Below are 24,120 nucleotides of genomic sequence, written 5' to 3'. Positions count from 1 at the left end.
CAATGATTACATTGACATTTAGGTTGTGATGTTTACCGTTTCTCTGTAGGATGCTAGTTATGGTTGCTCTCTGGGCTCCAAACTTCTCACTAGTGTGTATAAAAGCATTGCGCCTGGAAGTGACCGAAAGTCTCTGCCCTCCATGGATGTTGGCAGCAGGAAATTGGCAAACAGGCTTGTGCAGTTGGCATTCTGTTTGGGTGATCAGGCAAGTGGTTTGAATTACAGTTAAAATAAGGGAGCAGAATCATGTTTGGCTCTTCATGTTTTTGTATGCATCTGTTGAATCAGTGAATCAGCTCTTGAAACCTGTCTTTATTTCCCTCAAAAATTCAGAGTGAAGAGACTGTTGGCCTTTTGCTGAACACCATTACGCTCTCCGTCCCTCTCTCTGGCAGCCTGAATCCTCACTTCCTCAGCTTCTCTCATGGAGAGTACTTCTACAGCCTCTTTCAGACATCCCTCAATACTGAGTTACTCTGCAGAGTGGAGCACACAGTGCCGCTGCTGCTGGCTTCAGCCAACCAGAACCCTAGCATGGTGAGCCATCAAACTAGACTGGACTATGTATCCTAAAAGCATTGGAAGCCTGTGTATATTGAAGAAACCACTGGCACCAATGACCTTATGATCTGCTTAGACTTGTGGTGCTGACAGAAACTGCAGTACTGGTAAAGGAATACACCAGAAGGATAAAATGACCTAGTTAACAGTAAACTCTAGTTGTTACTCTTTCTCTGTCTGATTGGCTGGACATAAATAAAGACTACAAATAAAGTGCTATTAAGAACGGCATGACCATTTTCTGCATAAGCACTGAGATCTGAAAAGTTGTTCTACTGTCTCTTTAGGTTAGTGTTCTGCTGAACGGCATGTTGGACCATAGTTTCCGTGAGCGTTCAGTCAGAAAGTCCCAAGGCTCGCTATTGGCTGAACAGGTGCTCAAGGGCTGGGATTTACTCAGGCCGTGGTGGGAGGGTCCTGCAGCCTCGCCAGAGAGCAAAACTTCAGTCCTTTCATTGCTTGCCAAAGTGCTCCAGGTACCACATCAATTATACTTTATTTTCTGTGCATTTTTAAGAGCTAAAATGGGTACATGCATGAGATTTTAATTACATTTACCCCCCTACAGATCGATTCCTCTGTATGCTCCAATACAGATCACAAAGCATTCAATGCTGTTTTCACCACTTTCACTGCCCTTCTCACAGATATATCTATGCCATTAAATCTCAAGGTAACCTTTTCCAGCATTACTCTGTATTTTGCAAATATGAAATCTGCACAGATTATACATTATACTCATTATTGTAGTGACAAAATTATATTGACACTAAGCTCAAAACTGGAAAAAGTTCATTTTAGTGCATGTTTTGACTTATGGAGCATATATTTCATCATCTTTCTCTGATTTCACACTCTTCTCTTCACTCTGTTATTAGAGCCAGGCTTTGATCATGCTGCCCTTCTTCACTACATTACCCAGCATGCCCCTGGAGGAGCTCAGGAGGGCTCTGGAGACTCTGGTGGCTGCACATTTCCCTATGCAGTCAGATGAATTCCCTCGTGGATCACTTCAGTGTAACAACTACATGGACTGCATTCGCAAGGTGAGATGCTTAAACTAGATGTCAGACAATATTTATTTTATTCATCTTAATGACTATACTCACAAGTGAATATACTTTTAATTCTACAGATACCATGATTTACTTTTATCTTTTTCTTACACAATTACATTGTCTTGAAATCAGTAAATTAACAACACTGACTTGAATTTTTACAACATTTTGTTGCTTCATGGAATCGTGGTTAAAGTGGAGTGAACAGGGAGAGCTAAACAAAAATGATGTAAAAGGATAATAATTGGTCATTCATTTTGATAACCTCAGTTTTTAGAGGCCCTGCAGCTGTCTCAGAGTCCCGTGTTATTGAAGCTCATGGCTAGAGTTCTGTGTTGGGACAAAAAACATATAATGGAGGAGCTCTTTCAGACCTGCTTTCACAATATTGCTCGCCAGTAAGTTAAAAAAGATTCATCTTTATGTCTATATTTACAGTTGCTTAGATTTATTTGTAATATGCACGTTGCATATTTTTTCTTTTTGTCAGGTCCCAGTTAGAAAAACAGGTTCTTCTCCTCAGCTCTGTCTACCAGTCATTTCAAGTCAAAGATGTGCCTTCAAACTCCATGCTTATGGGTCTTATAGACAGAGTCCTGCTACCAATGGCCTCTCACTGCAGCCCTCAAGCACTCTCTCAGTTCTTCATTGCTAATATTGTTGATATCATGACTAATCTACAGGCACGCTTCACCAAGGTGAGTTACATTGGGTTATTAAAGTACACTAAATATGATTAAGGTAGATCCATTCAAATCTAAAAACATGTTTTTGCACTTTTACTTCTATTGTGTGTTTTCCTGTCATTTGTCCTCCAGTCTGTTGAGTCTGTGTTTGAGAGTCAGATCATGATGAAGATTGGCTGTTGTAAGCTGCTGGAGGTGTTATACTCTCGTCTGCCTAAAGAGGAAGTCTATTCTAAAAACTCAGCTATCAACCAAGCCTACTGTGGCACAGGCAGTGCAGAAGGCAATGAGCTTTCCAAGAACCTCCTCAAGTATGTATTTGAAATATGCATTTTTTTCTCTTTTTTACCCTTAAGAGCAAATATTACACTTTACATGATCAGGTGATCCAGTTATGTTAACTCTCTTGTGCCCCTTTTATTTTATTAAAGTTATATATATTGTTGTTTGGAAAGTTGTTCACCCACAATTAAAAATGAACTTTTTATGTATTCTACACAAGTAAAAAAGTCTTTTTTTTTTATTTGAGTGAGCTATTCCTTTAAATATGTTTATAAGTAATACAATTAAGTTTCAGGAATTCAGGAGCAAACTACTGCAAATGCCATACTTGTGAAGTAGATGTCATTTTTAAAATGTGAACCTAATCAATAAAATACATGTCAGATCGTGTTTTGAGGCCTTCACTGAGAACATGACAGGAGAGACGGTTCTGCTGGAGCTGAGGAGACAGTATCACTGTGCTGCTTATAACTGTGCCATCGCCCTGATCAGCTGCAGCTTCAATGAGACCAAATTCTACCAGGGCTTCCTCTTCACTGAGAAACCTGACAAGGTCTGTTACTGTACAACAAGGACTCGATATGTGTTCTGTACAAGCAGTGTTCATAATATTTGTTAAATTTATTATTTTCATTTTTACAGTATAATTATTTATGATTTGTTCATTCCTTGTACAACAGACTTATAACTTCAAGTGTGTCCTTCTCTCTGATTGAAGTTGAACTTTTTTCTATTTGTAAGTTAATTTTGTTGTTTGTTTTTACCCCAGAATCAATTCATATTTGACAACCTCATTGATACACAAAGGGTTTACAACTTTCCTATAGAGATTGATGTAAGTAAAACTTTTAAATGTTATGTTTTTATTTGTTTTGTGTTGTATTGTATCATGTTTACTTGCATTTACAGGTCCCTATTGAGAGGAAAAAGAAATATGTCATGATCAGGAAAGAAGTGGGTGGAGAAAATGGAGGTGAGTTGTCTGAGATATCTACAAGCTGGTTAACTACATGTTTAGAAAGATAAATGTCTTCCATGAATATTTATGAAAATGCATTTGTTGTCATGGATATTCCTGGACAGACTTCTTTTAGCATAAATTCACAAGACACTTTTATAGATGCTATCTGCTCTCTTATAAGTCCTCGTTCTTTTTCAGATGCACCTGTATACCTCTCATCTCAGTCCTACATGGCAGACAGCAGTCTCAGTGAGGAGATGAGTCAGTTTGACTTTTCCACTGGAGTTCAGAGCTTCTCCTACAACTCCCAGAATCCTTCAGGCGGGAGCAGCAGGACTCGGGTACATCTCAGGACAGATTAGGTTTTGTTTTTTTGGAAAGCAGATGTTATAGATATCAGAAAGTTATCTACAATTTTAATGAATAACTATCTGCGTTGTTAGGAGCGTAAGGAGGTTGTGTCTCAGGATGAGACTGTGGAGCTTGAGATGGATGAGCTGAATCAGCATGAATGTATGGCCAATATGACGGCACTGCTGCGCCACATGCAAAGGAACAACATCACCCCTAAAATAGAGGAGGTCAGTCTCAGCTTGAACAGTTTTGCCTAAATTTTGAGTCAGAGCATTTCTGAATATGTTTTGTTTTAGGGAGTGACACCTAGTGATCTTCCTCCCTGGATGAAGTTCCTGCAGGGGAAGCTTGACAATCCATCCACCCCGCTGAACATTAGACTCTTCATAGCCAAACTTATCATCAATGCTGAAGAGGTACTGCTTCAGAGGGTTCTCTTTGCCTCTCTCTGGATTTATTGGTATGTTGTGTATATGATGTTTTTATTTGACATCTTTATGTCCAGATATTTCGTCCATATGCGAAGCATTGGCTGGGCCCACTGGTGCAGCTGGTGGTTTCTAGTAGCAATGGAGGAGAGGGCATTCACTTTATGGTAGTGGACATTGTTGTGACTGTCCTCTCATGGGCAAGTGTGGCTACACCAAAGGTGTGTATGCAATGGTATTTTCACTCATATATTGATTCTCAGAGTACATTATTTGCCCCAAAATCTTATATGCATTCCATAAATTTTAACACATTGTCTCTTTATTGCCTTATCTTTTTTTACTGTTTAGGGTAGCACAAGAGATGAGGTTTTGGCCAATAGGCTCCTTGGGTTTCTGGTTAAGAACTGCTTCGACTCCAAACGGGCTGTTTTCCGCCACAACCTGGAGATCATCCGCACAGTTGTGGAATGCTGGAAGAACTGCCTCACAATACCTTATGAGTAAGAAAACAAATCGATCAAAGTACTTTATTATTTATTAGTTTGTAAATTAAGTGAAAATGTTTCAGAATGTGAATATTTCAGATGAAATTCTAGGATTAGATGTTTGTGATTCCGTGATGGCCATGCATAGATGAATAGATGCAAAATCTCAGAGAATTTTTTTCCCTTTTCCTCCCATAGATTGATATATGAACGGTTTGCTGGAACAGATCCCAACAGCAAGGATAACTCTGTTGGACTACAGCTTTTAGGCATTGTAATGGCCAATAATCTTCCTCCTCATGATTCTGCATGTGGCATTGAGCATGACAGGTAAAGATTTTGCTTTATATGTGTATATGCATGTATGTATGAAGGAGAGTGTGTGTATGTGTGAATTTGCATTAGAATTAAATTTATCTCCTGTTGTTGTTGTTTTTTTCTTCTGTAATTATAAATATGAATTTAAAACCAGTGTTGTTCTCTTACAATTCCTGTGTTACAGATACTTTCAGTCACTGGCCAACAACTTGTCATTCATCAGATATAAAGAGGTTTACGCAGCAGCTGCTGAGATCATTGGTTTAATCCTAAACTACATGACTGAGAGAGAAAGTGTAAGTGTGGCTGTTTGTTCCTGCCAAATTGTATCACATTTTTCATCTGAGATATTTTGTTTAACATTGCAATATACGTATTGTTTTAAATGTGAAGATTGTCTTTAGATAGTATCCAGTAACAAATTATTGTTTTTCTTCTTTGTAGCAAAATGAAGGGCCCTTATTTAATATTACTATTACGAAGCTCATGGATTTGAGAAAGAAGGAGGTGGATGACAAATTTATTGTTTGCTTGAGCAAAGTGTCCAAACACTTCCCACCCTTAATGGATCGGTGAGATGAAAATTTTTCATCTTATGAATTAAAGGCTTAATGCTATTTCTGTTAATAATGTCTGTCTTTATATTCCACAGATTTGTAAATCCTGTATTTTATTTGCTGCCAAAGCTGCATGGCATTTTGAAGACACACTGCCTTGAATGTGTGCTGAGTCGTGCTGATGTCATCCCTGAAATATACCTGCACCTGAAGACCAAAGGCCTCTCACAGATCATGAGCCACAAGTTTGTTAATACTGCAGGAGTTCATTTCATTTCCTTGTGTTATTTCAGGTTTTATGCCTGTGATTGTAAAATATTACAGATAAACCCTCTTCACATCACATGCTGTGTCTTTCAGAGATGAAGGCAGGCAGCGGGTTTGTCTGGATATCATACATAAGATCCTGGCATGTCTGAAACCCCAAGAGCTGAAGGAGATTTTGGGAGCCATCACAGCATTTGTGTCTCACCCTTCTCCTGTCTGCAGAGAGAGAATGTATGACATCCTGATGTGGATCCAGGACAACTACAGGTAACCGACTCTACAAAACTCCTCTTATCCAGTCCTGTTTACTCCTTTTCATCATCATCACAAAAAAAAAAAACTTTTGTTGTTCATTTCCTCTCTCTAATGTGTTTCTACTGATTTTGTGCTGTTCTCTCAGTCTCCCAGTTTGTTATTAGTTTTTTTTGTTTAGTTTACAGTTAAATGTTTTACATTTAATATTTCATTACAAATTAAATGTACTCTACCATTCAAATATTTGTGGTCGGTAAGATTTCTGTTACCAAGCTTGCATTATTTGAATATAAATACAGTAAAAACAATAATTTGTGAAACATTATTACAATTATAATGTAATTTATTCCTGTGATGGCGAGGCTGAATTGTTAGCAGTCATGATCCTTGATCCTTCAGAAATCATTTGTTTAACATTTGTTTTAAATATCAGTGTTGAAAACAGTTGTGCTGGCTAATAATTTTGTGGAAACCATGATAATTAATTTTGTAACTACGTAAAAGATCAATAAATGTATAAATGCATCTGTGCTGAATAAATATTTTAGTTTTTGTATCTTACTGAGCATGACCCCAAACATTTGAACAGTAGTGTACATATAATCATGCTGTGTTTGCAGTGACTCTGAGAGCATGGAAGACAGCACCTCTGTTGAAGTGCTCAGTGCAGCTAGAGAAACTCTCCTCCAGGGGCTGACAGATGACAACTACGGCTTACAGTACGCAAACTAGTTACCTGCTTTGATCATTTTAATTTCACTTTGATTTTTCTGAATTTTAAATAAAAGCATTAGCATTTGTGAATTTGCCATTCTCACAAATCAATCTCAACACATGACCCTAAAGTAATTTCTCACATTCCTATGTGATTTCTCTTTAGGCTTTATGTGCGTAATTTCTGGAGTCATGAGAGCCGTTTACCTTCAGACACACTGGAGCGTATGCTTGTGGTCCTGAAGTCACTGTATTCTTCCCGCATTGAAGAACAGTTCCTCAGTCTGGCCACTGACCTGCTTCTCGAGATGACCAGTCGCAGCCCTGACTATGCACGCAACATGTTTGAGTTCCCACTCTCTGAGTGCAAGTTTCAGGTAAGAACTGTTTATTACAACATTGAAAAATTCCTATCTACGTGCTGTTTGTTTTCCCTGGGTCTTTAAATCATACCTAGTATTTGATGACTTTAAATGTAAGTTGTTTTTCCAAGACCATAATTTCAGTGCTTTCTGTTCTATTCATGTATTCCAGGAATATACCATTGACTCTAACTGGCGTTTGCGGAGTACGGTCCTCACACCGATGTTTATGGAGACCCAAGCAACCCAGGGTTCTAGCACTCAGGGTTCAGAGGCCGCAGGAAGCCAGGCAGCCACAGTGAGAGGTCAGATCAGGGCCACACAGACGTCCCTGGAGTTCTCTCAGACTCTGGCTCCTGGTGCAGGTACCTCATGAAGTATAAAATTAACTTCGGTTCTTTCACTTATGTAGTATTGTTCAGTTGATTTTGTAACAGCCAGCTCAGATTTATCTGAAAAAATGTGAGGAGAAATTTCATGAAGGTTGACTAATGACACTTCAGGTATCTTTCGGTGTAATAATAAACAACTGTTTTTCCAGGACGCCGTTCAGCATATAACTGGTTAACCGGGAGTAATGTGGACACACTGGCTGATTATTCTCTTTCATCTGATACTTTATCATCACTCTTGGTATTTGAGAAAAAGAGATCAAAACGGCCCCAAGCTGCCTGGAGAGCCGTGAGTGCAGGGTTTGGCTCTAAACGCTTGACCGCTGCCAGTGACGAAACAGACAGTCGGAGTGCAGGTGAGACACCTAAAAAATATATTTGATTTAAAATGGTTTCCTGACAGTTCGCCATTAAAGGTTAGCATCAAGCACTTCCACAGTGAAACTCTGTTGGTTGGTTTTCACACAGCTGAGCGGGAGCGGCGTGCAGACATTCTGAGGCTCAGGAGGAGATTTCTAAAGGATAAAGAGAAGGAGAGCATCATATTCGCCAAGAAAGAAATTCAGTCCCAAAGAACTGAAAGGGTATGTCGTCTTTCATAGATAGGCATTTGCATTATCATTTATGATGTTTTTCATAACATTCTTGTCTGTGTTCTACAGGAAAGAAGCGCAGATTTGAAAATCCGTCAGGATGCTCAGGTCACGCTGTACCGCAGCTATAGAGTTGGAGATCTTCCTGATATTCAGATTCAGTACAGCAGCCTCATCGCCCCGCTACAGGCTCTGGCACAGGTTCACTGTGATTTAGGATTATTTTCACAGCATGTTTGAAAGTAATTTCCTAAATGTAAACAAATTTATAACAGTCAGTTCTTGTTTAAATTTGTTTTACAGAGGGATGCCACATTGGCGAAGCAGCTGTTCAGCTCACTGTTTGCTGGAGTGCTGGTAGAAATGGAGGGATCCAAGTCTAGTAAAGAAACAACTTCCATTCTTAAGGATTTAGTGCAGACCCTGAACACCTTCCTCAACATGAGCACTGTCTACTTCCCTCCATTCATTTCTTGTGTGCAGGTGTGTTCACACAGTGCAGTGATAAGTGTGTTAAGCTACTGTTAAACGGAGTTATTGTTTGCATAGTCTTATGCAGAAATTTGAACTCATTTAAAAGTCTTTAAATTGGAGTTAAGTTAGTTAGTTTAAATTAGTTAAGCTTGTTAATTGTATTACTTATTGCAAGTACATTTTATACATTACAGGATATGAGTTATCATCATAAGGCCCTTCTTGGTGTTGAGCCGGCTCTCGTCAGTGCCAGCTGTCTCGCCAGTCTGCAGCAGCCCATGGGCATCCTGTTACTGGAGGAGAGTTTGCTTCATGGTACTGGAACATCAGAGGAACCTCCTTCAAAACGAGCACGGGGCAAACGAGAGCTGCCACCTGACACAGAAAGATGGATCCACCTTGCCAAGTAAGATCAAACTCCCTCAGAAATGCTCACTGTTTATCATGCCACAGCCTCAACAGTTCTTTACTGATTTATATTCCTCTGTAGACTTTACAGGTCTTTGGGAGATTATGATGTGGTCAGAGGAATCTTTAGTGGCAAGATTGGCACAAAGTCAGTAACATTCACAGCCTTGCAAGCAGAGGCAAAGAGTGATTATGCTGAAGCTGTGAAGCTCTACAATGAGGTACTGATGTGTGTTTTCTTGGTCACAAACACAATATGGGAACATAAACGAATACCTTGTTTTCCTCTGAAATGATTTTGTGCCGCAGTAGTAACTACACACTCTGTCAGTGTCTTCCTTTTTCTCTTTTATGGCAGGTGGCAACCAGTGCAATACTGGATAAATACCATATGGTTATCGTCAATATTGCTATTTCGGAACACAACTATTAGAGAATTCTAATTTAGGAATATTAAATATTTATGCAGTGCTAGTTGTTTTTTTTTTATTTCTGCATATCAGAACATGTATATTAATTTCTGTAAATACAAAAATATTTCCCAAAAACAATTGGGCGTTTACACAGAGGACTGGATAGCTGACTTTTAGAGATTACCTAATTGTTATGTGCTGTTTTGATTCAGGCACTGAACAAAGAAGACTGGAATGATGGAGTGCCCACAAACACAGAGAAAGATTTCTGGGAAATTGCTGCGCTGGAGGCCTATAATCACCTGACAGAGTGGAAGTCTCTGCAGTATTGTGCCACGGTCAACATTGATGACAACTCACCTGTTAAGCTAGAAAATATGTGGACAGAGCCGTTTTATGTGGTACTATAAGTCGTTTTGAGCCGTTTCAAATTTGGCTATTTTGCCATGAATCATCAGATCATCTGGAATCACACCCATGATCAAATAATATCTTATCCTACAGTAATTGCTTATGTTTTCTCTCTAATAGGAAACATACCTACAGTACATGATGCGTAGTATGTTGAAGCAGTTGCAGCTGGGGGAGAGATCTCAGGATCTGCTCAGCTTTGTTGATGCTGCTATGAAGAAAGAAGAGCACAAGATCATCATGGAGACCCATTACAGTCAGGAGCTGAGTCTACTGTACATCCTGCAAGAGGACTATGACAGGGCCAAATACTATGCCAACAACTGCATGCAAGTCTTCATGCAGGTCAGTTTTGATAAAAACCAACAAATCAATGACTTGTTTCACAGTAAGTATATATTTTTTAGATGGGGTGTTACATAGGCATGCAGACAGACACAAAAACAGACTTCTATTTGTGTCTATTAGTCATTGAATAGTTTGAGATCTGACCTGGAGGAATGGAGGGCTTCTCCATTCCTTCAACAAATATTGTCAGAAATGCAAATACCTGATTTTTTTCCCTATATAACTTGTTTTTTTGTAGAATTACTCAAGTATCGACCCTCTGCTGAACCGCAGCCGTCTGACAGTGCTACAGTCTGTCCAAGCTCTGACAGAGATCCAAGACTTCCTGAATTACATCTCAGGAGAGGGTGAGTAATTATGCAATTACGCAAAAACAGTAAATTATGCAAAATTACAACTAACTAGCCCCAAGTATACCTACCTATAGTAAATACATGTAGTTAATTAATATTGCTTGACTTATTTGTGTAATTACAGGGTAACAGAATCACCTTAAAGTGTAACTGTATCTGTTCTTAGTCACAGTGAATTCTCTGAAGTTCATGATCAGACGGTGGACCAGCCACTATCCGGATGCTAAACTGGACCCCATGAATGTTTGGGATGACATCATCACATCTCGGTGAGTCTGGTCATTTACAATAACTTACTGGAAATACAGATTTATTTTTATTGCTATTATAGTGAAGAAATGGTTCTCCTTGAGATGTCTGTAATGTTATAAAGCTTAATTGTGGAGAAAATGTCCCATCCTTGCGTTCATCTTTTTTTTTTTTTTTTTAGTTGTTTCTTCTTGGATAAGATTCTGGAGAGGCTGACTTCCACCCCTGAAAACAGCATGGAGGTGGATGGTGCAGAGCATGCGAGTGGAGAGGAACTTGGAGCGCTGGTGAAGAACTGCAAGTTCAACATGAAACTACAAATGGCAGACAGTGCATGGAAACAGGTGCTCAGGGTTTACAAATATCCGTGTTGGGGCCTAGTCACCATCACTTAAGATCATGTTTTTGTGTTTAAACAACAGAAACAGAAGAATTAGGAACAAGCTGAATGTAATCTGTTAAAATTGTTTGACAGAATAATTTTCCAGTGGCATCCAAGCTGTTGAAGGAACTTCACCGTGATGCAAAGATGGATGATGCCTGGTTGGTCCGCTGGGTCCACAGCTTCAGCCGTTTCAGTCACAGAAGAAGCGCTGGCCTTGGATCTGCTGAAAAGATTAATGTTTTGCTCAAGACTGTTCCACTTCTGAGTATGAATGATCCCCTTTTATCATTTCACATCATTTCAACCTCTGTACCAGGCTTACTTTTCAAGTTTTTAATTTTTGCTGAAAACAAGTTTAGGTTGCCAGTGTAATACCAGTGTACTGAGCAATTTTCATGGTAGACACATTACTTTATTTTACAGTTGACGTTGGGAGACAGAGTGAAGGCTCATCTGCTCGAATGCTTTGTGACCAAAAGATCCTTCTGGGCACCACCTATGACCTCATGGCCAGAGCTGCGGATCGCAGTCCTTCTGCTGTGGAGACTCTCGGGGAAGATAAAGTGCAGAAAATTCTCCAACTCTCAGGGGCCTCATCCATCACCCAGGTAATGAGTTCTTAAGGCGTAGCTTTTTGGGATATATTGTTTATTGAAACCGCAGATTAGGTAATTGCTATTGTAGAATTGGTGATGTTTCAAATAAGCTGATACAGAGGTGTTTAGCTTTGTATTTAAGCTGCATATTTTTTATGTCCTCAATATGAAAAAAGCCAGAAATGGCACAATATTGCAAATACACTACCGTTCAAAACATGTTTGGGGTTTATCTTTTTTGGGGGGGGGTTTGGCAAAAGAAGTCGAAATAATATTATTACTATTTAAAATAACTTTTCTTTTTTAATATATATTATGTCATTTATTTAATTTACTCCAGTCTTCAGTATCACATGAACATGTTTATGCTTAATGTTTTTGTGGAAACTGATACTTATTTTCAAGATATTTAAATGAATAGAAAGTTTATTTTTAACATTCAAATGTCTAAAAATCTTACTGATCCCAAACTTTTGCACTGTAGTGTACGTTTTCACCTCTTTAACTGGGCAAAAACCCATGCAATCTCTGATATCAAGGTTAGATTCTTACAGTTTGAACACAAATTATTCATTGTATATACAGATTTATTAAAAAGTAATTTTTCTGCTCAGGTGGTGGAGGGTCTGCAGATGCAGGCTCTGGAGATGTTGCGAAGTGCTGCACGTAAGGCAGAAGAGGAAGAGCGGTCCTTCAGCCAGCAGCATGTGAACACTCATGGTATTGTGGAGGCCTACATGACCTTGGTAAACTTCTGCGACAGAAGACTAAGAGAGAGTGAACAGAAAGAAGAAGGTGAGGCAACTGTGTGCCAGTGTAGCACCCAACTGTTCTCATAATTCTAATAGAAAGTTAAAACGAATGTAGAGCACCCTGTGAGTGTCTCACAGGATTTATGTCTTTTTGTGATTCAGTGCATCCAAGTATTGCATTGCAGGTGAAGTTGGTGTGCTTATAACAACACTTTAGATGTTTGATTCTAGCAATCAGTTCTAAACTGCAGTCCTTGCCTGGACATGTAGTGAAGATGATGCTGAAGGCATTGAAGCTCAACTCAGATGAGGCCAGGCTCAAATTTCCTCGTCTATTGCAGCTAGTAGAAATCTACCCTGCAGAGACCCTGGACCTGATGGTCAGAGAGGTGAGAGAAGAACATTTGCTTTGATTTAGGGCTCATGTACAATACAGTCAGACAATCATTATAGCAAAATAAAGCCTGATGCAACCAACTGAAAATCAGTGTCCAGAAGCGCTGAAGCTACTTAAAATAATATTTAGAGATTAAATATTTTAGAAGAAAAGCTAAATCTGAAGGTACAACGCCACCATAAACAACTATATATATAAATTCTTACATTTAGAGGAGTTAAGAATTTGCATGACAATGCTGTATCCTTTATCTTCTTCAAGAAGAATACATTTTTCTCATGTTTTTGTCCCGATAGGTTGTTAGTGTGCCTTGCTGGATGCTAATTGGATGGATCAGTCAAATGATGGCTCTGCTTGACAAGCCACAGGCGACAGCAGTTCAGCATGTAATTGAGGAGATCGCAGAGTGTTATCCACAAGCCCTCATCTACCCATACATGATCAGCAGTGAGAACTACACCTTTGAGGAGTCTGCAAGTGGTCAGAGGAACCGGGAGTTTGTTGAAAAGTATGTAAAGTCTGTGAGGCTTTGTAAGTGGCTTTGGCCTTCCTGATACTGACAATGTGTTGTTTGTGTTCCAGGCTGAAGTTATTACTGGATAAAGGTGGCGTCGTCCAAGAGTTTGTAGACGCCCTTCAGCAGCTCACTAACCCTGAAATGCTTTTCAAGGTACAAATTTATTTTTCCCCTGAAAGATCCATTGGTTGAGCCAGTTTTGAGATGTCAGACCCATTCAAGCTGCTTGAACAGATTGCAGTTTCAGTTTGTGCTGCTACTGGCACAGTAATTATATGCTACATTTAACTTATTGAGACATGACATTTTTATGGTGCTATTGTGGTAGTCTTGATTCTCAAGTAATGGTTTGGCAGGATTGGTGGGATGAGGTGAAGAATCAACTGGACAAACCAGACATGGACAAAAAGAAAATGAAGCAGCTTTATGAGGAAATGGCTGGAATGCTTGGTGATTCAAAGTCTCCAGGATTTGGATCTTTCAGAAGAAAATTCATTCAGGTTCACAACTTGCATTACTTATAGGGGTGCACGATTTATCGAAATAAAACCATAGAGATTAGTCAGGCCTCTGCTGGTTTCTCTGTTTCTTACATAGATACATTTTATGTCCTTGTTGCAGAAATACTGTAAAGAAGTAGAGAAGCTGCTTGGTGCTGGTGGGTCCAAGTTGTATGAAAAGAGAAAAGATAAGGAGTTCCTTCAGCAGGTGGACCGCCTGGCTATGTCAATGAGAAATGTTCAAAAGGAACCAGGGAACATGAAGGAATATTCACCCTGGCTCAGCAGCTTCAAAATGGAAACACTCAAAAATGAACTGGAGGTACCAGGTTAGTTCAAAACTTTTTTTTGTGAATAATGTCACTTCATTAAAGTTCTGCATTTAGTGTAAGCGTTTGTCTTTTTCCTCTGGCTCTGGTTTTCTACAGGTCAATATGATGGTCAATCGAAGCCTTTGCCAGAATATCATGCGAAAATCACAGGTTTTGATGAAAGAGTACGAGAAATAATATTCTTATTATTAGATGTCATTTTGAGATGATTATTTCAGTGTGTAACAGTCCATCTTCCCAAACTTAGGTAAAGGTTATGACATCTATTCGTCGGCCGAAGCGCATCATCATACGAGGAGATGACGAGCGGGATTATCTGTTCCTAGTGAAGGGTGGTGAGGACCTGCGGCAGGACCAGCGCATCGAGCAGCTCTTTGGCGTGATGAACATGATTCTCAGTCAGGACACTGCCTGTTCTCAGCGAAGCCTAGCACTCCGCACTTATCAGGTCATTCCCATCACAAGCAGGTACTTGGATGGGCTTCTCATGACTCAATTAGTTTTTTGGCCTGTCTTTAACTGGTCCTACAGGGTCTTTAATGTATGCTGACATTTACAGGATCGGCCTGATTGAGTGGATGGAGAACACCTGCACCCTGAAAGACTTCCTCTCCAGCAGAAGGACTGAACAGGAGCAGAGGACAGTCACAAAGTGAATATTCCTTCCCTATCCCAGAAAATAAAACACATCATCATGCTTTCATGCCCTGCACTGAGTGAATCAAGCGTTACTTGGTTTAATTTGTTTTAGGCCCAATGAGTCCTATGATGACTGGATCAGTAAAGTTGCTGGGAAGGTGGACGGCATTAGACGATATGCTGAACTATACAAGTAAGTCATCACTTCGTTTTAACATTTGTCATGGGTCAGTGACTCAATATTCTACAATGGCTTTAGAGCTTGTATAAATTGACCTTGTATAAATTATATTAATACTTCTTAATGCATTTACATTTGATTCACTGCAGGAAAGCAAAACGTGTGGACACTGTGAACAATTTTAGGAGAATTGAGCAGATGGTGCCTGATGACTTGTTAAAGTATTGCAGCATTTCACTTATTTCACGTTATACATTACAGTATTTCATTTCAATTTTACTGTTGATCACATAGTAATTTATTGATGTTTTTCCTAATTCTAAAAGGAATTAATGATGGCATGAATGCTTGTTTTCAGACGTGCTTTTGTAAGAATGAGTACCACACCTGAAGCCTTCCTTTCGCTGAGGTCCCATTTCAGCTGCTCTCATGCTGTGCTCTGCATCAGTCACTGGATTCTGGGCATTGGTGATCGGCATCTCTCTAACTTCATGATTAACACAGAGACCGGCGGTATGATCGGCATTGACTTTGGTCATGCATTTGGATCAGCCACTCAGGTGGGCTTTTTGTCTAGTATTGATTAGTTTGACTGACAGTTCAATTATTCTGTAAGGAGACAAGTACTGGTACAAAGAACTACTGTACCAATTTAGAGATACAAGATTGATGAACAGGTTGACTTGATGGTTAGATTAAGAGTTCAGAACAATAACCTGTTACATGTTGCATGTAGTTCCTCCCAGTGCCTGAAATGATGCCATTTAGGCTGACACGGCAGTTTATAAACTTGATGCGACCCATGGCGGAGTCTGGTCTCATCCAGAGTGTGATGGTACATTCTCTGCGAGCCTTCCGAGATGACCCAGACCTGCTGCTCAACACCATGGATGTCTTTGTGAAGGAACCTTCACTTGACTGGAAGGTAAAAGAACTCCGTCTAAGCATATTTGAAGCATGTAAACAGAAATGAATTGCTTGCTTTCCTTATTGTCACATATAGGTAGCCCTCAATTTAATCATCAAGGTTATCTGCCCTCCTTGAAGACCTGTTTCCAATTTTATTTTATTTTTTTCACTCCTAAGATCTATAAAAAGCTTAGACATTGAGTCATTATCAGAGAGACAGGCTCACTAAATTGCGAAATACAACAGCTCTATTCCTCATGTTACAGAACTTTGAGCTGAAGCAGCTGAAGAAAGGAGGTACCTGGACAGAGAGTGTAAACACCAAAGAAATAAACTGGTTCCCTCTACAGAAGGTCAACTTTGCTCGCAGGAAGCTAGAGGGAGCCAATCCCTCGGTTATAACAAGGTAGATCCAACCACAACATCTGGCAAATAACCATTTTAATATTTACATAGGCAGCATATCATGATAATATTCTCTTGCATTAAGTGAATAAATTCTTCTTCCTAATTCTTGTGAAGTAAGTTTTAAAAATAGGCTGGACAAAATTATTTAAAAAAACTTATTTTCCAGAGACTTTTCTAACCGTGTTGCGTAATCTAACCATTGTTATTAATGTTCTAGTGAGGAGCTTTGTCTTGGATTTGAGAAGAACCCAGAGTATAAGGGAATGTTGGTTGTTGCTCGAGGCGAAAAAGAGCACAACATACGAGCTCGACACAATGAGAAGGACCTGAGTGTTGAAGATCAGGTAGACTGCATGCTCGATCAGGCAACTGACCCCAACATTCTGGGCAGGGTGTGGATAGGCTGGGAACCATGGATTTGAACCAAATAGTGGGTAACATACAGTATTGAAATACAAGGTTTTTGTATCATTCTAAATTTTCTAAACCTTTTTTCAGTGTGAAGACTGATTTAAGAACAACTACGGTCATATACTTTTATAGTAATGTTTAACTGTACTGCAGAATTTAATGAGATTACACTTAACAGACCTCATGTTGATGAAGGAAACACTGTTGAACACAGTTGTCATATTCCCTTGCACTGCTCTGAAGGAAACCAGTCATCAAATAAAGCATATATACATGTCAACATTGTCAAAGCCAAAGTGATCTTTTATGAAAGGGTGAGACTTCATCCTCTCCACTTTTATTTTTTGACACATCAGCCCTTATTAATCACTGGTGTAAAAATGATGTTAGGAGCATTTTTATTTACATTGAGCTAGTGTAACAACCACCTTATTTGGTGTCACAACTTGGTAAAGGATAATATTATTTCTTAATATGGTAAAGAAAAAGTGTAAGTGATAAAAACCACCTAATCAAGTCAATTGTCTTTATTGATCAACAACCAAAGAAACGTAGGCCACAGTTGGATTGGGTCAAAATATCTTCAGGTTTTTCAAAGGCTTTGGGTTTGAGCAAATAAAGTCTGTTGTGCAGGTACCGTAAAGTCAGAGAGATTACATAGAGATGGGTACAGGTTAATACACAAAGCAATTAATATATAGATTTATAAACATGTATATATTAAAATGGCAATTAAAATCATTACAAGACTGTGCATAGCATTGAGATGCAATACTGAAGGCCAATATTTGTGGCTGCATCACTGCAGCACATTGCTTGTGTTTTGCTCTATACTGGCTTGCTTGTTCAGCCTTACATTTTGGGCCTCCAGCCATTGATAAACTGCATGAGTTTCTTCACTTGAAGTTTGCTTAGCTTAAAGTCTTCTGACAGAATCTCCTCTGTTAGCTGTAGGAGCAAATTTCCATCAATTTTTTCTTGCACAAACAAAGAGACAACATCATCTGACATACCGATGAACCGTAGTGACTTAGAAACCTCCTCAATGGAGATACCTGATAGATTGCTTGGTGGCTGCCAAGACACTGTAGCTACAGGATATGAAATGGAGAACACATCTGTAGTGCCATGATGCGGTTGATCGAGCGAGCAGCTTTTGGACTCAAGTTCCAGGGCGTCCACATCGGCTGTGGCCGTAGTAGCGGGATCTGTATCTTTCTTTGTATCATTACATTTAGGTGTTCTTGGAGGCAAGATAGGGCAGGACTGGTTTTGCTTAGTGTTACATTCCTCTGTAGATTTGTCTCTGCACAGTTCCATGGTGTAGCTGGTGGATTTGGTGCAAGACTGGGAAACCTGTTGAGCCTTGGAGGCTGCAGCGCCCCCCTCACCATTCGCTCGCCTTTTGAAGTCTAACAAACCTGAGGGACAAGCCTTGGGAGTACCAGGGGTCCTCTTCCGAGGATAACTAGAGTAACTCCGGCAGTGGAGCGACTGAAAGTCCTCACCTTTATACGAGTCTGCACCATAGAAATCGTTTGGCCAGGAAAGGCGGGAGAAAGAGGCATCAACCGAAGGACTGAGGCAAGGGAGAGGCTTGGAGCCTTCACTGGCATCTGGTCTGATCCAGTTACATGGGTAACATGCATGGTTCTGATCATCGGACTCAATTGGAGACTCGCCCACTCCACCTCTATTGAGAGATGGAGAAGAGGATCATTCAGTCATAAGTAGTGCAGTTCACATAAAACTAATGTCCATTTTGTCAATTAAAACAGTGCATAACTCACATGTTGTGTAAGCCAGACGAGTAATAGGATAGTGTTGGGCTTGGGGAGCGCGTGTCTGTCTGACGTGGCTTGGCAGGAGGGTATGGCACTGTGGCACTGCTTGAGCCTGCCTGCTTACAGCTCCGCGGTGGAATCGGTGGAGCGTTCAACAACCGGCACTCCTCCTTCACCTGCGAAGGTAACAAGAAGAAAAAAAACTGCATGGCTCTAGAAATGTGAATATTACAAATACATTATTGGAGGAGTGAATGAACACCGATACAAATCTTTTGAGACAGGCTGTGCAAATTTATCAAATAGATTAAATGTAACCTTTGTTCCTACTTGGAAAATAATTAGACCTGTAGTGATTGACCAACAGAGTACACAAATAAGTCACTATGTAAGCACAGAGTAAACTTTGCCTTGTCTAAGAGTGGAAAACAGACAAAGAGCCTTAAAATCATGGGTTTTTATTAACAGGACAATCAATGAATAAAGATTTCTACAAACACTTTAATTTCAACTTAATATTCAGGGTTCCCACTCGAGCAGTAGTTCGAGCAGTGATTTTTCCAATTGTTTGTGTTTAGTGGTTAAAAATTATTTTGATTTCACAGATTAATCTTTTTGTTAACCCTTGCCTCAACCAAAAGAACAATTCACTCACATTTTGCTATAGCTTGGCATATGCTATGGCATATAGAAATCATTCTAATATGCTGATTTGGGGTGCAAGAAACAAATGCTGAAAACACGAAGATCTACTAAAGATTTTTTTTTTTCAGGCTTCATCAATGAGCAGTTATTTGAAATAGATTTTTCTTTTGTAAAAATATATCACAAAAAATCCTTAAAGACCCCAAACTTTTAAACAGTAGTGTAGATTTGTGCAAATGTTGAATACAAGTAACTTTAAATGTTTCTATTTGTTTTAAATAGAGACTACTAAGGTTAATCTAGTATAAATGAACTCACAGCTTCAGACTTTGGAGGCACCGGAGGTGGAGGTAGATTGACATCTGCACCAAGCAAGGCGGTTGTGGGACCTGCTGTGGGGTATGGCAGTACAGTCGTGCAGCCAGAGACAGTCGAATTTCGGACCCCCTCGATGTGGTCTAGCACAGATCCAGGGTTCTTAACATGATCCAACCAAAGCTCCTCGTATGGCACGTCTGGTTTAAGGGAGCCAGAAGAACTCTCCTGCAGCTCAGGGAACAGATAATCTGCATCCGGAGCTTCTGCTGGCACACAATCTCCACATAAACTAACGCAACCTTGAAGATTCACCTCGCTGTTACCATGCAAATTGTTTCCGTAGACACAGACAGACAGGCGATGAAATGACTGCGTGAGCTCATCTCGGGCTGAGCTTAGAGAACTTGGCAAATGCATGTGTGAGGGGCAGCCATTGCTTCCGCTGCTGTTGCAGATGGCGCTCCCACTTCCCGTTCCACCTGCGCTACTTTTTTTTGGGCTCTTGCCATCCTCGATCCAGTCCACCCGCACGTCACGGACCGCCCTAGAATAATCATCAATGTCGAACTGCTCCTGGCAGTAAGCAAACCAGCGGTGGACCACAGTCTCCAGCCAGGCTTCTCCTTGAAGCAGCCCTTCAGGCACCAGTAAACGTGGCAGTGCTGTGGAGACATGCAAGGGGAAGTGCACTGGCAGTATTTTGTTTGAACGTAACACGCAACACACCACCACTGTCTTGGTCTGGATGTTGACCAGCTTGTATCGGTGGCCTTCGCGGATCAAATGGAGGTCATGCGGATTACGTGGCGGGCTGCTGGGCACCATGACATTCACAGGTAACCTGGTCTTCTCCACAATTGTGCGAATAGTGTGTTCTCCTTCCTGCATCTGTAGCTCCAGCGGGGAGCAGGTACTGAAGCGACCTCGGCACTGGAAAGGCAGACTGATGCTCTCATTGGTGCGGTGGTTCATGCAGATAAGGCAGGGCATCTTTCCACGGCCAAGCTTACTGATGGAGTTAAGCTTGCCGATGCGTTTGAAGATTGTGTTGAAGCGTGACTTTTCTCGCGATGTTTTGGCATAGAGGATCTCAGCCTGGCCCATTAATGTCAGCTCATCGCCAGTGCTCAGCGTGATGTTGTACACTTCCGTGTCCTCGTTGGATTCTCCTGATGCCATCTGGGAGAAAAACGACAGCAATTTGAACAGATCACCTAAAAATGTAGTCTATATATTGCTAGTCTTCAGAAGACCATTGACTACTTCAAAGAAATGGTGAACAGATATTTCACATTACAAACACAATGCCTGAGAGCTATTCTGATAAAGGCATATTAGATTATGCCAATATTAGTGCAGGAGGTCTAAATCTGCAAGCACAAAAATAGGACCTTGACATTGAAGGATATTTCCTCCATGACATAAACTCGCTCAGGGAATGCTTTGGCCACCTCCTCCACGCTGTTGAAGTACTGTACTGGCTCCTTAATGTCCCTGTCCTGCTCCAGCAGCTTAAACTGGCCTGTAACAAACAGAGCAATTTTGTAACATCACACTTTCATATTCTATATGCACAATATAATATGCAGTCCGTAACATTTGTGTTCAAAATTTATATAAGCGAGTACACCATGAATCCATTTTGCAAACCGCATTTTTTGGCTTGTCCTGAATCATTATGGTACACCTATAATAAGTGTTTATATGCAGACTATTTCAGACTGGTTCGGGTAGGTACCGCTGCGGAGTAGCCCGGTACCGGTGTAATTCGTCATAGACTTAAACAAAGAGAAGTAGCTCTGGCTACAATGTTCTTCCGCAAGACACACGCAGTTGTGTTTAATAAACGCTAGTGTCAAAAGTTACAAGTAGCCCCAGAGTGCACCCTGGATGATGGGGCGGGGTGACACATTAAGGTGGGGCGACACGTGTTGCTCCGCCCACCCCCAATTTCATTGGTTTATAATACAGCAGAGCTTATCGGTGTAGACGTTTGCGCATGAGCATTTTTTTATATACGTTTTTATGAATGATCTACGCTGTTTGGCTGTACTACAGAAATATTAAGTGCTAACAACAGCGATTTCAGTTAGAATGAATTAGCAAATGTGTTTTTTTTGTTTTTTTTAATGACGAATTAAGATTAAGTTCCTGTCAAACGCATGGTGGCGGCATCTCCGAGTACTTCGGGCAGAACAGAGCTGTGTAATATGAGCGGCTCACAAATTAAGTCTGGGGAACAAATTCTTAATTCGTGGCCATGATATAGGCCTACCTATGCCATAGCACGTTAAATGAAGTCAGATATTATTGCACTTTTTGCGACACGTGTCGCCTCACCTCAATGTGTCATCCCGCCCCAATCGTCCAGATTGCACTCTGGAGTATTGCACTCTTGAAAGTTACTAGATAACTTTAATATAATGCAGCTTTAATATAAAATATACATTATTTCATGTAGATGATGTTATTCTGCCAAATCAGTGCAAAGCAAAGAAATGAATGTAATTTTTTCAATTTGGGCATGTTGAACTGAAATAAAATAACATTTTGCCAAATTATCTAAAAGTGCTGCAACAGTGAAAGAAGCACATAAAATAGGCAGTTTACTAGGTCTGTATGAACCAAATTCAGAGGAAGGTCTTTTTTTTCCTTAAGTGGCCTACTGGACCCTCTCCATAGTCAGCAGAATGTCAATATGAAGAGACCAATTAGCTAATGATCTCCCAACTAAAAGCAGATGGGAAATACAGAAGCACCGATCTTTGTTTTTTTCTGTTTTAATATAAGTTGCAAGAAGACAGTGAAACCTAGCAGAATAACTTTTCTTTCATTTGACTTATTTTTGAGAATTCTTCAAGTGCTGGAAAGACGTTTCTAGGTACAGTACATGCTGCACTACAACAACTGAGTGGCCTTACCCTCATAATGGACAGGGATCTCGATTTTCGGTCCGATGACATAATGGCCCTCCTCTAGGCTATGGGCGGTAATTGTGGTCCACTGCCGACATGAATGAATCAAGAGGTAGTCATTTTCTCTCAGTCCTTCCACCGACTCCCCTGAGGCGAAACAATATCACATCAGTATGGAACAGTAACCTTAATAGTGTGTATTTTTGTAATGATATATGAAAATCATACAATAATGCAAAAAAAAACTAGACGGTTAAGTGGTGCTTAAGGATATAACTATTAGCAAGTGCACCATAAACAGATTTTAAATAACATGTAGGGCATAATTTACTCTTTTTATATACTGACAAAATATAGTATTTGTAAACAGGTCGTTTACATAAAATATTATGAGGTGAGATGGGTTTTGTGTGCCTTTAACTCTGTTGTACTCATAAGGGTTCAGTTAGAGAGTCTAATGATAGTTCCCATAATGATAATGATCTAGTTCCCCTGACATTATCACTTCCTCCAGAGCTCAGCTCACACACAACAGCACTTCAGTCTCTTTATAATAAAGCGGCGAATAGCAAACAACCCTGTTAAGTTATCAGACTATATTACTCGTGCATAACGACAATAATTTATCGAGTATAAAAAGCAGCTCGCCAAACAATAAATATTCATATACTTGTGTGGGCTCCTTTCTAAAGTTTCAGATTGAAGGGGTTGCGGAGGTTATTGTCTAGTTTGAAAACTCAAAGAGGTTTGCAATAGATGATACACATTAAATATTATGAGTCCGGTGTTTGACTGCCTGCAGTCTCTGGCCTCTGGCTAATTTGCGTTAGCCTGCCAACATCTATGCTTCTCTTTTTCGCATTGTATTTGGCTGTTTGGTCTGTAACTGTGTCGGAACAGCGACAAAACGCATCACTCTTAATGTCGACCCTGTAAGATATGTCGATAAAGCCCTCCGTTAAGGTATCCCGCTGAATGTGTTCAGGGAGTGGAGGCTCGCGTTAGCTTAGCGCGCGAAGCGGCTAGTTATTGGATTCCACAGGAGCGCGACCGCCCACGCGCAGCTGCAGCCGCACACAACAACACAACTCTGGACAAACCTTACCGCTGTCCAACTTCACAATCTGCGGTAGTCTGTAGGCACTAACAAGTCTATCCAAGGGTAGTGTCGTCGTACTCCATGTTACATCTTTCAAACTGTTGTACAGCATTGATCCAAGGTCCATGTTAGCTTGCTAACATCAGCACGTTAACCCATCGCCGCATGCATCTGCAGTGAAGAATGGCTCTTTCATGGAGAAAACCTTTGGTTTACTCAAAGGCAGTCGTGGATTGTAAGTGAAGCCATGTCTGCCGACTGTCTATTTACACTGACAGGAAATGCCATGAATCCCAAACCGTAGCGATCTCGGAGCTGGAGTGGCTATTTCCTTTTCCCTGTCTCTCCAGCGGTTGCTCGGGCAACCAGCGCCATTTTGGTTGTATCGTGCGTTTTA

At 40.3% G+C, this 24,120-nt stretch overlaps 2 protein-coding genes across 2 annotated transcripts in view; one reads left to right on the top strand and one right to left on the bottom strand.

The window, feature by feature from the left end:
• Nucleotides 1–17,476, top strand: part of LOC306852852 (DNA-dependent protein kinase catalytic subunit-like) — a 34,919-nt gene extending 17,443 nt beyond the window's left edge. Inside the window, exons 35-86 of the mRNA XM_079389963.1 lie at nt 50–208; nt 337–540; nt 852–1,040; nt 1,133–1,237; nt 1,443–1,610; nt 1,893–2,020; nt 2,113–2,320; nt 2,441–2,619; nt 2,975–3,143; nt 3,360–3,425; nt 3,500–3,563; nt 3,750–3,892; nt 3,995–4,132; nt 4,202–4,321; nt 4,411–4,554; nt 4,685–4,836; nt 5,020–5,151; nt 5,324–5,435; nt 5,584–5,711; nt 5,792–5,941; nt 6,057–6,230; nt 6,839–6,937; nt 7,099–7,309; nt 7,467–7,659; nt 7,836–8,042; nt 8,155–8,270; nt 8,349–8,480; nt 8,583–8,762; nt 8,948–9,159; nt 9,244–9,382; nt 9,787–9,975; nt 10,106–10,330; nt 10,572–10,680; nt 10,853–10,955; nt 11,117–11,279; nt 11,411–11,585; nt 11,744–11,928; nt 12,531–12,711; nt 12,900–13,057; nt 13,362–13,573; nt 13,648–13,735; nt 13,939–14,082; nt 14,204–14,411; nt 14,511–14,578; nt 14,662–14,882; nt 14,974–15,066; nt 15,166–15,246; nt 15,384–15,455; nt 15,593–15,794; nt 15,971–16,159; nt 16,410–16,549; nt 16,769–17,476. Of these exons, the coding sequence (XP_079246089.1) occupies nt 50–208; nt 337–540; nt 852–1,040; nt 1,133–1,237; nt 1,443–1,610; nt 1,893–2,020; nt 2,113–2,320; nt 2,441–2,619; nt 2,975–3,143; nt 3,360–3,425; nt 3,500–3,563; nt 3,750–3,892; nt 3,995–4,132; nt 4,202–4,321; nt 4,411–4,554; nt 4,685–4,836; nt 5,020–5,151; nt 5,324–5,435; nt 5,584–5,711; nt 5,792–5,941; nt 6,057–6,230; nt 6,839–6,937; nt 7,099–7,309; nt 7,467–7,659; nt 7,836–8,042; nt 8,155–8,270; nt 8,349–8,480; nt 8,583–8,762; nt 8,948–9,159; nt 9,244–9,382; nt 9,787–9,975; nt 10,106–10,330; nt 10,572–10,680; nt 10,853–10,955; nt 11,117–11,279; nt 11,411–11,585; nt 11,744–11,928; nt 12,531–12,711; nt 12,900–13,057; nt 13,362–13,573; nt 13,648–13,735; nt 13,939–14,082; nt 14,204–14,411; nt 14,511–14,578; nt 14,662–14,882; nt 14,974–15,066; nt 15,166–15,246; nt 15,384–15,455; nt 15,593–15,794; nt 15,971–16,159; nt 16,410–16,549; nt 16,769–16,973 (7,932 nt within the window). The 3' untranslated portion in view covers nt 16,974–17,476. The remainder of the gene's footprint in view (nt 1–49; nt 209–336; nt 541–851; nt 1,041–1,132; nt 1,238–1,442; nt 1,611–1,892; nt 2,021–2,112; nt 2,321–2,440; nt 2,620–2,974; nt 3,144–3,359; nt 3,426–3,499; nt 3,564–3,749; nt 3,893–3,994; nt 4,133–4,201; nt 4,322–4,410; nt 4,555–4,684; nt 4,837–5,019; nt 5,152–5,323; nt 5,436–5,583; nt 5,712–5,791; nt 5,942–6,056; nt 6,231–6,838; nt 6,938–7,098; nt 7,310–7,466; nt 7,660–7,835; nt 8,043–8,154; nt 8,271–8,348; nt 8,481–8,582; nt 8,763–8,947; nt 9,160–9,243; nt 9,383–9,786; nt 9,976–10,105; nt 10,331–10,571; nt 10,681–10,852; nt 10,956–11,116; nt 11,280–11,410; nt 11,586–11,743; nt 11,929–12,530; nt 12,712–12,899; nt 13,058–13,361; nt 13,574–13,647; nt 13,736–13,938; nt 14,083–14,203; nt 14,412–14,510; nt 14,579–14,661; nt 14,883–14,973; nt 15,067–15,165; nt 15,247–15,383; nt 15,456–15,592; nt 15,795–15,970; nt 16,160–16,409; nt 16,550–16,768) is intronic.
• On the bottom strand, nt 17,261–24,107 carry LOC306852949 (GRB2-associated and regulator of MAPK protein 1). The gene is made up of 6 exons (XM_079390072.1): nt 23,730–24,107; nt 22,631–22,771; nt 21,101–21,231; nt 19,710–20,888; nt 18,753–18,922; nt 17,261–18,655 (listed from the first exon to the last, which is right to left on the bottom strand). Exons 1-6 carry the CDS (start codon nt 23,848–23,850, stop codon nt 17,815–17,817), a joined length of 2,583 nt encoding a protein of 860 aa, XP_079246198.1. The 5' UTR covers nt 23,851–24,107; the 3' UTR covers nt 17,261–17,814.
• Nucleotides 24,108–24,120: the final 13 nt, after the last annotated feature.

This window comes from Barbus barbus (genome assembly GCF_936440315.1).
Source record: "Barbus barbus genome assembly, chromosome: 1".
Classification (NCBI taxonomy): domain Eukaryota; kingdom Metazoa; phylum Chordata; class Actinopteri; order Cypriniformes; family Cyprinidae; genus Barbus; species Barbus barbus.
Note: the sequence above shows the minus strand (reverse complement) of the source record. Positions and strands in the feature narration are given on the sequence as shown.

What these genes read in the sequence shown, in the direction of transcription:
- LOC306852949 (XM_079390072.1), bottom strand. Translation starts at nt 23,850, where the DNA reads ATGGACCTTGGATCAATGCTGTACAACAGTTTGAAAGATGTAACATGG. An exon ending in GATTGTGAAGTTGGACAGCG is followed by an intron (nt 22,772 to 23,729) that starts GTAAGGTTTGTC and finishes GTTTCGCCTCAG; the next exon opens with GGGAGTCGGTGGAAGGACTG. An exon ending in GATCCCTGTCCATTATGAGG is followed by an intron (nt 21,232 to 22,630) that starts GTAAGGCCACTC and finishes TGTTTGTTACAG; the next exon opens with GCCAGTTTAAGCTGCTGGAG.